This window comes from Chiloscyllium plagiosum, chromosome 36 (genome assembly GCF_004010195.1).
Source record: "Chiloscyllium plagiosum isolate BGI_BamShark_2017 chromosome 36, ASM401019v2, whole genome shotgun sequence".
NCBI classification, from domain to species: Eukaryota; Metazoa; Chordata; class Chondrichthyes; order Orectolobiformes; family Hemiscylliidae; genus Chiloscyllium; species Chiloscyllium plagiosum.
In genome coordinates, this window is record NC_057745.1 from 12,103,480 (window position 1) to 12,118,109 (window position 14,630).

The 14,630-nt window shown below is 42.4% G+C and overlaps 1 protein-coding gene across 1 annotated transcript in view; it reads right to left on the reverse strand.

Moving 5' to 3' along the window:
- Window positions 1–14,630, reverse strand: part of LOC122540843 (cytosolic carboxypeptidase 4-like) — a 244,133-nt gene that overhangs the window by 214,818 nt on the left and 14,685 nt on the right. The window contains exons 4-5 of the mRNA XM_043677060.1: window positions 13,622–13,753; window positions 9,614–9,707 (exon numbers count right to left, since the gene is read on the reverse strand). Coding sequence (XP_043532995.1) covers window positions 9,614–9,707; window positions 13,622–13,753 — 226 coding nt within the window. The remainder of the gene's footprint in view (window positions 1–9,613; window positions 9,708–13,621; window positions 13,754–14,630) is intronic.

Below are 14,630 nucleotides of genomic sequence, written 5' to 3' on the forward strand. Positions count from 1 at the left end.
AAATGAAGAGATTATGCTCGAAACACCGATTCTCCTGCACCTCGGATGCTGCCTGACCTGCTGTGCTTTTCCAACACCACACTCTCGACTCTGATCTCCAGCATCTGCAGATGTCACGCTCTCTCTAAGGGAGTCTGATGAATGTTATCCAAAGTTTGGGCATTTTTCTCACATGGATTCAAGCTGATATGAAACCGAGTAGAGAAGAACCAGCCTCAGGAATAAAAGGAATTCTGCTGCCAACAAGGAAGGAGACCATCATCCTATCCACATGGGGTGGAATATATTTTGACTCCCATGGTAAAACTGATGATCACAGATGACTGCATTCCACTATCTTAATGATCGACAGCACTCGATAACCTAGGGAACCTAACATGGTGACAAAACATCTGAAAATGGAAGTTCCAGCTCAGTGAGCAAACCTATATGCAGAACCTCAAACTGAGGTACAAATGTTCTCAAAACTTGCTATCAAATGGACAGTTAGACATTGAAAATGTCCAAGACTGTGAAAGGATGGTCTCGTTGTAATCAGCACGGAGGAGATTTTGAAATCTCTGGGCGAATTGGGGCACTATCAATTCTGGAGTGTGGGGAGGCCATCTTTAGCTGTTGGTTAGGATATGTGAACATTCTGAACATTTAGTGTCTGATGGTTAGGATGGCCTGCCTCTCAAGTCGAACTGAGTGGTTTACCATTCTGCATTTGAGAGGGAATTGAAGAGGCGTTCACTTTGTCTTGGATCTGGAGTAAGATAGAGGGCAATAGAAGAAGGACAGTCCCCTAAATCACATTAGCCAATTAGATGTTTGTTTTGCAATGTTCCATAGGAACAAGGAAACATAGAAAAAGAGAGGGAGTAGGCCATTCGGCCCTTTGTGCCTGCTCAGCCATTCTATCTCAACCTGTTCCCGCTTTCGCCCACACCCTTTGATTCCTTTAGTCCTGTGACCTGTATCTAATCATCCTCAAAAATATTCAATGTTTTGGCCTCAAATGCTTTCTGCAGCAGAAAATTCCCCCAACTCACCACTCCGTGGGAGAAAACATTTCTCATCGTCTTCCTTGTTGGCAGCAGGATTGCCTTTATTCCTGAGGCTGGATCTTCTCTACTCAGTTTCATATCAGCTTGAATCCATGTGAGAAAAATGCCCAAATTTCGGATATCATTCATCAGACTCCCTAAGAGAGAAAGTGAGGACTGCAGATGCTGGAGATCGGAGTTGAGAGCGTGGTGCTGGAAAAACACAGCGGCTCAGGCAGCATGCGAGGAGGAGAGTCAATGTTTCGAGCATAAGCTCTTCATTTAGGAATGTTTGAAATGTCGATTCTCCTTCTCCTCGGATGCTGCCTGACTGGCTGTACTTTTCCAGCATCACACTCTCAACTCCCTTAGAGAGAACACAAAGCAACGAATGAATGAAATAGAAAGCTAAGACGAGATGGCCTACCCCTTATCCTTAAACTCCAAATGAATTTTGTCAATTCTCTGCATTTTGTTAGAGTGCTATTAGCACTAGTTTATTAATCCAGAAACTCAGCTAATGTTCTGGGGAGCCAGGATCAAATCCCACCATGGCTGATGGTGAAGTTTGAATCCAGTAACAAAGGTGGCATTAAAAGTCCAATGATGACTATGAAACAATTGTAGGGGAAAAGCCATCTGGTTCATTAATGTCCTTTAGGGAAGACAACTGCCATCCTTACCTGGTCTGGCCTGTGTGTGTTGACTCTTAACTGCTCTCTGGGCAATTAATGGGCAATAAATACTGGTGCTCACATCCAATGAGTTAAAATGACTGCCAGATTGGGCCAAGTGACCACAGTTTAGGCATCAACAAAGAAGGGGAGCAGCAAGTCTTTCTAATACAGTCAGATTAGGTTTCAGTTGTATACAGGGACTTGAACTTTCAGGGTGAAATTCCTCAGCTCGTCAGCAACCACTTTGTACAGGTTGATGGGACTCCAGGTGGCCAATCACTCACTTATAGATTAGGTGCTCACACTATATTGACACGAGGGACATGACCTCTTCACATAATGGCTCCTTGCCTGGTGACGTCTATATTTATTGCAGGATACTTAGTCCTGATTGTTAAAAGCGTAGCACACAAGAGTAAGAGGCGAGCGCACTCTGGGTGATGACACGTTACACTTTGTAGCCTTCTATATCTCCTGCCTAATCATATATTTCCCGATCTCTGGAGTCAGCGTTCCAGTGAGCACCCTGTGCCTCTGCATGTTGAGGAGGATCTTGTTACAGTCAGTGGGTCAGATGCCAGGCATCAGCACTGTTATAAAAACGAATGCGGCTGCTGTCACTGAGACGCCAAACATTCTATCCAAGGCAGAAGAATGTCTGTGAATATTAAGTGAAGGCAAAGGAAAGGTTAGAGGTTCATCAGATAAATACATTCATGCTTCACTGTGTTTCTGCAGGGAGAGAGCAACATGGTTACGTTTCCAAACTCTCAGGCATTGGTTTGATGTGCATTCATCAAGAAACTGATCTAATATACCCCGAAGGCAACAGGAGCAGCAGATGAGATGGTGACTCTATTGTATTTATCACTGGGCTCAAAATAGGTGAGAGGGAGAGAGAGATAGACATCAGCAGATGGGCTGCAATTGGCAAGTGTGTCTGCTCTGCCTCTGAGTTCAAATTGGCAACCCTGGCATGCGCAGAAGTATAACTTCACTGTGATTCTAATTTTGAATTAGCCATGTAGTATTGAAAACTGTATGTATGGAACACAGATTCTGCCTACTATCGTGTATTCAGGGGCGGAACTAGATGAGGCCTTTCAGTCTGTCGAGCCTTCCCTGCCACTTAACGCGCTCATGACTGATCAAACAGTTTATAACCTGTTGCTGTGTGATCTTTAACATTTTTCTGTGCCTCATTATAAATTCTTCTGAGTCTGATTTTAATGGACCTTCATTCATCTTAGTGAAGCAGTTTGTTTTTGATAACAATCATAAGCTTTTACAGTCCATTGTTATGTTTTTTGCAAGATTTAAAATGTATTCTATTCTTCCTTTACTTATTGCTCCTTCTTTACGTATTCCAAAACTAACTCTACTCAAATGTATTTATATTTCTGACCACTTTTCTTTTAATCTTATCCTTTATCCTTTGTCAGCCACTGATCATTCACCTTAGTTGAGTTTTTACAGCTTAAATGAATGCATAGTTGTTGTGGGTCATGCATTTATGCTTTGAAGATAGTCCGTTGCTGATGAACAGTCATGACTTCAACATATTTTCCCATTCCCGATCAGCCAACCTGTGCCTTATACTTTTGTAATTTCCCTTATTCAAATGTAATACCTCTGCTTCAGGCTGACATTACTCCCTTTCAAGCATAACGTAAAATTCTATCAGATTGTGGTTACTCATCCTGAAACGATTTTTAACAACACAACTATTATTTATCTCTTTATTGTTACATCACACCAGATACAAAATAGTATGTCCTCTAGTTAGCTCTTCAACTTGCTGCTCTCGAAACCATCCCAGAACTTGTCCTCCAGACCCTCGATACTCAGGTGGTTTACTCAGATTGAAGTCTCCCTCGATCATTGTGTTGACTATTGATAAAAATGAAGTCAATGGATGTAGTATATTTGAATTTTCAAGCGGTTTTTAACAGGACGTTATCTGGGAGGCAATGGACTGGCATGGATTAAGAACTGATCAACAGACAGAAAGCAGAGAATAGGAATGAATGAATGATGGCAGGCTGTGCTACAGGCTTCTTTCATCTTCAGGTTTATACCATGCCCCATATTACTGTTTGGTAATCGGTGAATAACTCCAACCAATGTCTCCTGCCCCTTGCTGCTTCTTAATTCCAACCAAGCCGATTCCACACATTGTTTTTCTGACCTGAGACCTTCCTTTACCAAAGTATTGAACCCATCCCATATCATCGGTGCCACTCCAACTTCACTTGATTTTGAGCTACATTTTTGACATTGGCACTTTGCCTTGAAACCCCCGATCTAAACATAAACATAGAATCCCGACAGTGTGAAAACAGGCCCTTCAACTCCACACCGACCTTCCGAGGATCAACCCACCCCCGACACATTCTTCAGCATTTTACCCCTGACTAATGCACCTAACCTGCACATCCCTGATTAATGTGGGCATATTAGTATGGACAATTCACCCTAACCTGCACACTTTTGGATTGTGGGAGGAAACTGGAGCACCTGGAGAAAATCCACACTGACATGGGGAGAACATGCAAACTTTGTAATTGTACCAGCCTTCACCACTTCCTCTGGCAGCTCATTCCATTCATGTACCACCCTCTGTGTGAAAAAGTTGCCCCTTAGGTCTCTTTTATATCTTTCCCCTCTCACCCTAAATCTATGCCCTCTAGTTCTGGATTCCCCCACCCCAGAGAAAAGTCTTTGTCAATTTATCCTATCCATACTCCTCATGATTTTATAAACCTCTATAAGGTCACCGCCTCAGCCTCTGACACTCCAGGGAAAACAGCCTCTCCCTATAGCTCAAATCCTCCAACCCTGGCAACATCCTTGTAAATCTTTTCTGAATTCTTTCAAATTTCACAACATCTTTCCGATAGGAAGGAGACCAGGATTGCACACAATATTCCAAAGATGATCTAACCTATGTCACAAGCAGCTGCACCATGACCTCCCAACGCCAATACTCAATGCTCTGACCAATAAAGGAAAGCATACCAAATGCCTTCTTTGGTATCCTATCTACCTGCAACTCTATTTTGAAAGAACTATGAATCTGCACTCCAAGGTCCCTTTGCACAGCAAAACTCCCTTGGACCTTACCATTGAGCAAATAAGCCCTGCTCTGATTTGTTTTTCCAAAATGCAGCACCTCACATTTATCTAAATTAAACTTGATCTGCCACTCCTCAGCCCATTGGTCCATCTGATCAAGATCCTATTGTACTCTGAGGTAACCTTCTTCTCTGTCCACTTTACTTCCTATTTCAGTGTCATCTGCAAACTTACTAACTATACCTCCTATGTTCATATCCAAATCATTTATATAAATGATGAAAAGTAGTGGACCCAGCACCAAACCTTGTGGCACTCCACTGGTCACAGGCCTCCAGTCTGAAAAGCAACCTTCCATCACTACCCTCTGTCTTCTACCTTTGAGCCAGTTCTGGATCCACATGGCTAGTTCTCCCTGTATTCCATGAGACCTAACCTTGCTAAACAGCCTACCCTAAGGAACCTTGTCGAACGTCTTACTGAAGTCCATATAGATCACATCTACCACCCTCATCAATCCTCTTTGATTGAATTTTTTGAAGAAGTAACAAGTTTGTGAGACATGATTTCCCATGCACAACGCCACGTTGACTATCCCTAATCAGTCCTTGCCTTTCCAAGTACATGTAAATCCTGTTCCTCAGGATTCCCTTCAACAACTTGCCCACCAACAATGTCAGACCCACTGGCCTATAGTTCCCTGGTTTTTCCTTATCGCCTTTCTTAAATAGTGGCACTACGTTAGCCAACCTCCAGTCTTCCAGCACCTTATCTGTGACTATCAACGATACAAATATCTCAGTGAGGGGCCTGTCAATCATTTCCCTAGCTTCCCACAGAATCCTAAGGTATACCTGATCAGGTCCTGGGGATTTTCCACTTTTATGTATTTCAAGGCATTCAGCACCTCCTTCTCTGCAGTATGGACATTTTTCAAGATGTCACCATGTATTTCCCCACATTCTATATCTTCCATGTCCTTCTCCACTGTAAACACTGATGCAAAATACTCATTTACTATCTCCCCCATCTTCTGCAGCTCCACACAAAGACCACCTTGCTGATCTTTGAGGAGCTCTATTCTCCCCCTAGTTACTCTTTTGTCCTTAATGTATTTATTAAATCCCTTTGGATTCTCCTTAACCCTATTTGCCAAAGTTATCTAATGTCTACTTTTTGCCCTTCTGATTTAACTCTTAAGTATATTCCTACTGCCTATATACTCTTCTAAGGATTCATTTAATCACTCCTGTGTAAACCTTACATACGCTTCCTTCTTCTTCTTAACCAAACCCACAATTTCTTTAGTCATCCAGCATTTCCTACACTTACTAGCCTTTCCTTTCACCCCAACAACAATATACAGTCTCTGGAACACTCGCTATCTCATTTCTGAAGGCTTGCCATTTTCCAGCTGTCTCTTACCTGTGAACATCTGCCCCCAATCAGCTTTTGAAAGCTCTTGCCTAATACCGTCAAAATTAGCCTCCCTCCAATTTCGAACTTCAACTTTTAGATCCACTCTATCCTTTTCCATCATTATTTCAAAACTAATAGAATTATCAGTCACTCACTTATTTATTACATAAACAAGTTAAAACCCCTTGAGCAACATAAAGAAATTATTTCAAAAACAGGCTGAAGTCTATACAAACAACGAACATTTAAGCATTTAATTAGCCTTCTTTATAGAAAGTTATGTTTGTAAATGCTGATTAAGTTGGCAAAATCTCTGATAGAGCAAGCAGAAGGAAATTTTCCACCTCATACATCTGGCTTGTGATTTTCTGTCTATTATGCTAATAAGTTTAAAATGTATTTATCAAATTCAGAACACTCTGATCACAGAATCACAGCACCCCTACAGTGTGAAATTAGATTTTTGGCCCATTGAGTCCATCTGACCTTCCAAAGAGCATACTGCCCAGACTCACACTCCTAACCTATCCCAGCAACCCTGCATTTCCCATGGTTAATCTACCCAGCCTGCACATCCCTGGACACAACAGACAATTTAGCAAGGCCAAATCCACCCTACCCGGCACATCTTTGGACTGTGGCAGGAAACCAGAGCACCTGGAGGAAACCCACATAGACATGGGGAGAATGGGCAAACTCCACAGAGACAGTTGCCCAAGTGTGAATCGAATCCGGGTCCCTGGCACGTCAGGCAGCTGTGCTAACCACTGAGCCACTGATTGTATAAAATAATATGGAAATACCTTCCAGGGCATAAACAGGTTACAAATATTTTGTGCGGGAAAGTTGATAGAGGGATGATCATATCAAAAATTAATAAAAACAGTTCCATTCTATTCTGAAGTGTCACCATCACTCATTAGGCTGCAAGACTATTCTTAGAAGACTAAGAGATGATCTTTTTGAAACATAATATTTTGAGTGGGCTTGAAATGATCGATGCGAGGATTAAATTAGATTCCCTATAACATGGAATCAGACCCAACAGGTCCACACCAACTCTCCAAAGAGTAACCCACCCAGACCCATTCCCCTACCCCGTATTTACCCCTGACTAATGCACCTAATACTACAAGCAATTTAGCATGGCCAATTCACCTAACCTGCACATCTTTGGACTGTGGGAGGAAACCGGAGCACCCGGAGGAAACCCACACAGACACGGGGAGAATGTGTAAACTCCACACAGACCATAGTACCATAAGAAGACCATAAGACCATAAGAAATAGGAATGGAAGCAAGGCCATTCGGCCCATCGAGTCCACTCCGCCATTCAATCATGGCTGAGGGGCATTTCAACGCCACTTATCCTCACTCTCCCCATATCCTTTAATTCCTTGCTAGAATAAGAATTTTATCAATCTCTGCCTTGAAGACATTTAACGTCCCGGCCGCCACTGCACTCTGTTGCAATGAATTCCACAGGCCCACCACTCTCTAGGTAAAGAAATGCCGCCTCATTTCCATTCTAAATTGACCCATCTTATTCTAAGGCTGTGTCCACGGGTCCTAGTATCCCCACATCTTGGAAACAATTTCCCAGCGCCCACTCTTTCTAAGCTATGCATTATCTAGTAGGTTTCTATTAGATCTCCCCTCAATCTTCCAAACGATAATGAATACAATCCCAAGATCCTCAGCTATTCATCGTATATTGGGCCTACCATTCCAAGGATTATCCATATGAATCCCTGCTGGACACACTCCAGTGCCAGTGTGTCCTTCCTGAGGCCCAAAACTGGATACAGTATTCCAAATGGGGTCTAACCAGAGCTTTATAAAGTCTCAGTAGCACATCACTGCTTTTACATTACAATCCTCTTGAGATAAATGTCAAGATTACATTTGCTTTCTTAACCACAGACTCAACCTGCAAGTCAATCTTTAGAGAATCCTGGACTAGCACTCCCAGATCCCTTTGTACTTTGGCTTTATGAATTTTCTCACCATTTAGAAAATAGTCCATGCCTGTTTACTTTTTTCCAAAGCGAAAGACCTTTGCATTTAGATTAGATTTAGATTACATTACAGTGTGGAAACAGCCCCTTCGGCCCAACAAGTTCCACACCGACCCGCCGAAGTGTAACCCACCCATACCCCTACATTTACCCCTTACCTAACACTACGGGCAATTTAGCATGGCCAATTCACCTGACCTGCACATCTTTGGACTGTGGGAGGAAACCGGAGCACCCAGAGGAAACCCACGCAGACACAGGGAGAACGTGCAAACTCCACACAGTCAGTCGCCTGAGGCGGGAATTGAACCCAGGTCTCTGGCGCTGTGAGGCAGCAGTGCTAACCACTGTGCCACCGTGCCGCCCACTTTGCTCACATTGAATTTCAGCAGCCATTTCATGGATCACTCTCCTAAAATGTCTAAATCTTTCTGCAGCCTCCCCAGCGCCTCAGTACTACCTGCCTGACTTCACATCGTCAGCAAACCACCAGAATGCCCCCAGTCCCTTCATCCAGATCATTAATATATAAAGTGAACAGCTGGCGCCCCAACACTGAACCCTGCGGGACACCACTTATCACTAGCTGCCATTCCGAAAAAGAACCTTTTATCCCAATTCTCTGCCTTCTGTCAGACAGCCAATCCTCAATCCATGCCAGTAGCTCACCTCGAACACCATGGGCCCTCACCTTACTCAGCAGCCTCCCGTGATGCACCTTATCAAAGACCTTTTGGAAGTCTAGGTAGATAACATCCACTGGGTTTCTCCGGTCTAACATACTTGTTACCTCTTCAAAGACAGTCACCCAAGGCTGGAATCAAATCTGGGACCCTGGCTCTGTGAGGCAGCTGTGCTAACCACTGAGCCAACATAGGATGTTTCAATTAATGGGGAAATCTAAAACTCAAGTGGGGGATGGTATGCAGTATTAAAGCAAAGGTGTCTCCCATTTAAGGCAAAAGTGAAGAAGGAATTTTCTCTTTCTCAGAGAGGTATTAATGCCCAGAATTGGAAGCTACTGTGCAATTGTTGCACTCACAACCCCCAATCTACCCTGCATCACTCCCACCAGAAAGACTAAGCAGGGCTCTTTCACCGAAGTTGCAGCCCATCTGAAAGAAAATGAACAAAAAGTGAACCTGAGGTCAATGAGTAGAAACCACCCCAGCAGCTCTTCCATACCAACTGGCACAAGAATCTAACATGAGAGACTGAGTCCAGACCTACCCAAGGGCAAATAATGATGAATAGACAATAACATCAAATACTTAATTTTCATGTAATCATCACAGTGAAACAGCTGAAAACATTCAGCCAAGCAGGGAGAAATCATCCTGAGGCAGAGTGTACATTGAAGATTAACTGTGCAAAATTACGGGTTTCAATCCTTACCTTACAGCCTTTGTGTTCCTGGTTGTATACGGAGATATCAGTTTGAACAGCAGTCTTGTAATTCCACTCTTACCGAGTGCAGCACCAGTTACAACTGAAAAGCATTAAATGTATAAACTTTACAAACAAATTCTGCGAAGGCAAGGTTATATCACGCACTTGACCAAATTATCAGGAAGGTTTAGCACTGGCATGCCAAGCAGTTTTGTTCTCGCTAACCTGACATTAATGTGTACAAGCCTGTTGAAATTAAGACCTGCCTCAGTGTCATAGTCATAGAGATGTACAGCACAGAAACAGACCCTTCAGTCAAACTCGTCCATGCTGACCAGATATCCTCAACTAATCTAGTCTCATTTACCAACACTTGGCCCATATCCGTCTAAACCTCTCCCATTCATATGCCCATCCAGATGCCTTTTAAATACTGCAATTGTACCAGCCTCCCCTACTTCCTCTGGCAGCTCATTCCATACACGTAACACCCTCTGCATGAAAATGTTGCCCTATAGGTCTTTTTTTATATCTTTCCCCTCTCACGCTAAACCTATGCCCTCTAGTTCTTGACTCCCCAACCCCAGGGAAAAGACCTTGACTATTTATCCTATCCATGCCCTCTATAAACCTCTATAAAGTTTTATAAACCTCTATAAAGTCACCCCTCAGCCTCCGACGCTCCAGGGAAAACAGCCCCAGCCTGTTCAGCTGCTCCCTGTAGCTCAAATCCTCAAACCCTGACAACATCCTTGTAAATCTTTTCTGAACCCTTTCAAGTTTCACAACATCCTTCCGATAGGAAAGAAACCAGAATTGCACATAATATTCCAAAAGTGGCCTAACCAATGTCCTGTACAGCTACAACATGACCTCCCAACTCCTGTACTCAATACTCTGACCAATAAAGAAAAACATACCAAATGCCTTCTTCACTATCCTATCCACCTGCAACTCTACTTTCAAGGAGCTATGAACCTGCACTCCAAGGTCTCTTTGTTCAGCAACACTCCTTAGGACCTTACCATTAAATGTGTAAGTCCTGCTCTGATTTTCTTTTCCAAATTGCAACACCTCACATTTACCTACATTAAACTCCATCTGCCACTCCTCAGCCTATTGGCCCATCTGGTCCAGATCCTGTTGTACTCTGAGGTAACCTTGTTCACTGTGTTACAGTACACAAAAACATTAAGTTTGTATTAGTGTTGTTTGCAAATTGAACCATCTAATTTTATTGTATTATTGGTTTGTTTTATTTTTGCTTTAAATAGGTAAATTAACTGTTAAAGCCTAAAAGTCTGAGGTTTGGTCTGTTATCTTTAGGTGATAAGGAAGACGGAGCTGATAGCCAAGGTAAACTGTAAAAAGAGTTCTCTATCCCCTAGCTATCACAACTGGTGAAGATACTCTTTTGGAACAGGATCAAATAAAATTGGAAAATGTAACAACAGATCACTCTTTCTAGTGTTATTGAAGCTACCCTGAGATCATGAACTGATTAGGTTGAATAGCCTGTTTCTGTGCTGCTTATCCTCTGAAATCAGCAAGAGCAATTATCATTTCCCTATTGATAATTCTCCCACCCAAACGGGGAAAGGAATTAGACCTTTGTTGCCATCTCCCTCTCACATTGTCACTCAGGGGGCAAGTGCATGCTCAGTAATGCTTCCTTTGATCAAACAGATATTGCATACAAGTGCCTGTGATCAGAACAGAGCAGCACACAACTGCCTGAGGTCAACATTAACCAGAACAACTCCCTAGAAAGGGACATATACCAGATGAAACAGGCTGTGATCAGAAAACACATTGGAAACGTGTCAGGGTGACATACTACAGAGGTACTTTATGAGTAAAAAAAAAACCTCATTATTATAAGGCAACAACTTCAGGAATAGACAGCATACTGAGGAGGGTCACGTTGGAAATATTTAACAACTAGATTTATTGAAATGGGCAATGTCAATAGCCAGAGTTAAGCACCGAGACAAGAGCAGAGGAAACATTAATGCTGCGCATCAGAAGCAAGGTCACAGAATTGGAACATTAACTCTGTATTCTCTCTCTCTCTCTCTCTCTCTGTATGATGCTGCCTGCACTTTCAGCATTTGCTGTTTCTGTTTCAGACCAGCAGTATCAAACTATATAGCTGAAGGAAAAGCATGTATAACAAATATGGTCAAAATGTGTGAAAATGAAAAAAAAGAAATGAATAAGAGACAAAAATCAACATTGCTGGAAAAGCTCAGCAGATCCGGCAGCATCTGTGGAGAGAAATCAGAGTTAACGTTTCAGGTCGAGTGACCCTTCCTCATAACTAATGGTAGCCAGATAAATGTTGGTTTATCTGCAGAAGATAGGGTGGGGGGAGGGGTTAAAGAATTAAAAATAGATGGAGATAGAGCCCAAAGAGAGAGAAGAGCAATCGGATATATAAAGGAGTGAATAACAATCTGGCTAAGAGGGTGAATAACTATTAATGGGGACTGTTTGTAGCTAACAAGGGTTGTGTGGAATAACTGACTATATGTCAACAAGTCCTGGTGTGTGGGGGCTGGGGTAAGGACATGGGAGAGCTCAAGCCTGAAAATTATTGAACTCGATATTGAGTCCAGAAGGCAAGGTCCCCAAGTGGAAAATGAGGTGCTGTTCCTCCAGCTGAGCTTCACTGGAGCACTGCAGCAAGCCTGAGACAGAGATGTTGGCCAGGGAACAGGGTGGTGTGTTAATGAGGCAGGTAACTGGAAGCTCAAGGTCTTTTTTGAGAACAGGACACAAGTGCCTGTGAAATGGTCACCCAGTCTACGCCTTGTTTTCCCAGTGTAGAGGAGATCACATTGTGAGCAGTGAATACAGTTGACTAGATTGTGTGAATTGCAGGTAAAGTGCTGCTTCACTTGGAAGGTGTGTTTGGGCCCTTGGATACTGAGGAGGGAGGGAGTAAATGGGCAGGTGTTACACCTTTGGCAATTGCAGGGGGAGGTCCCGTGAGGCTGTTAGGAGATGGGGGCGGGGGAGGTAGTGGAAGTGGGCTGTTGGGAATGAAGAAAGAGTGGACCAGGGTATCTCGGAGGGAACGGTCCCTGCGGAAGGCAGACAAGGGAGGGAAGGGGAGGGAATATGTGTCTAGTGATCGCATTTTGCTGGAGGTGGCAGAAATGGCACTTAATGATCCTCTAGATGTGGATGCTGTTGGGATGGTAGGTGAGGACATGGGGGACCCTATTTGCTGTTGTGGGAAGGAGGAGAGGGAGTAAGGGCTGAAGTGAGGGCCTGGGCAATAACAGTGTTGAGGAACCCTCAGTTGAGGAAGAAGGTGGACATTTTGGAGGCTCCCTTGTCGAAGTTCAAAATGAATAGTTGGTTGGTTGTGCTGAATTTGAGTTTGCTGAAAAAAATGTTGTTCTCTCTTCATGCTGATATCCTTGTACTACATTTTATTTATTATTGCACCCAGGCCAATGCAAGACAGAAATCTTGAACAAAATGCTAAATTATTTTCAGTGATGAACAAATACTGTTGATATTGGGAATAAAGCTCCCCCTCCTACCCCGCCACAAGCAAGTATCCAATAATATATTAGAAGTCACAAACCCTGATCAAAGGATGAGTAGCAGATGAGTATAGGACTCTGAAATGAATATCAGAATAATTTTAGCTATTGAAAGGATCAGAGATTTCCTAGTAAGCAAATGAGTGGGGACATTGCATCATGGGAGTGAGTGAATGAGTTAAATTCAATTATGTGAAGCCCAAAGGAAATGATTCAAAGACACTGAAATAAATTTGAAGTGCAGCCAAATGTATTCATAGACACAGCTTATTTGATTTGAATTTCTCAACAAGCTCAGCAGGTAGATTACAAGAATCGCATTCCACTAAAACTGATGTCTAGAGAGTCAGAAATCCTGGAGTCCATTACAAAGCTCTCAATTAATGCAGGTCACAGTAGAACTTGATAGAAGAAGTCATTTAAAGTTTCCACGTTTGTGACCTTCGGTGACACTTACCACTTGTAGCATAGATCTTGAGAACCCACAAACAGGGAGTGACGTACTTGGGCTGTGGTAGACTGTGCTTCAGTAGGTTCAAGGTCTCATTAATGGCTCCAATTTCTTGAGCTTTCTGTCCAAACCTCTTGTCTGTGACAAAACGTCATCAGATATAGTTTTACAAAACTCCAGATGGAGTGACAATTAATTATGTTCCCCTATTCCGTGGTCAAAATGGAGCTGGGACAGATTTCCAAAAGCCTATTATTGACCATAGGATGTTCTCTGTCTTTCTTATATCACTAGAATAAATTGTTCTAGAATCATCCAATGTAAGAAGCCATTTTAGTTCATTCAGCTGGCAATCATGTTTTTCTCCACATTACTACATTCTCCCCAGACACTTTAATAACAAACGCACTTTGTAAAACAACTTGCTTTTAGATCCATTTTGTTACAGGCCAATGGTACACGATATCCAAGATGTAATTCACATAAGCCATATCTGATACCTAATTAAGATTGTATACAGGTTCACCATTATATCCCAGCTGGGATATTCTTCCCTAAGCCACTACCATCAAAAATTAAAGATTCCACATCTTCTGTCCTCACCTTATCAATTTACACTAAGAAAATGATCTCCGTTTGTATGCTCCATTTGAACCCTTACCATTGAAGTCACTGCTTTTGTCTGCCATTCTTAATGTTCAGTGGTATTACATCATAATTTTACACACTGGCCTACAACTGCTTAATAATTTACCTTTTGCAATCTTTCACAACATTTATCACCAATTGTCATTTCCCTAGTTTGGTGTTCTCTGAAAGTTTTGGTTTTGCTTCTCAGTTTCTGATCTATGATAGTTACATCTGTATAGTGCACAAGAAATTCCCTTACGCAACATCACAAACTACAGTTTTACAGCTTTCCAGTAAGAAAAAAAAATAATTTTAAGTGTCTGTTTTGAACTTGGCTTTCTAGAAATGACTGTCATACATCCTCTGCCACATTGTTTGTAATTCT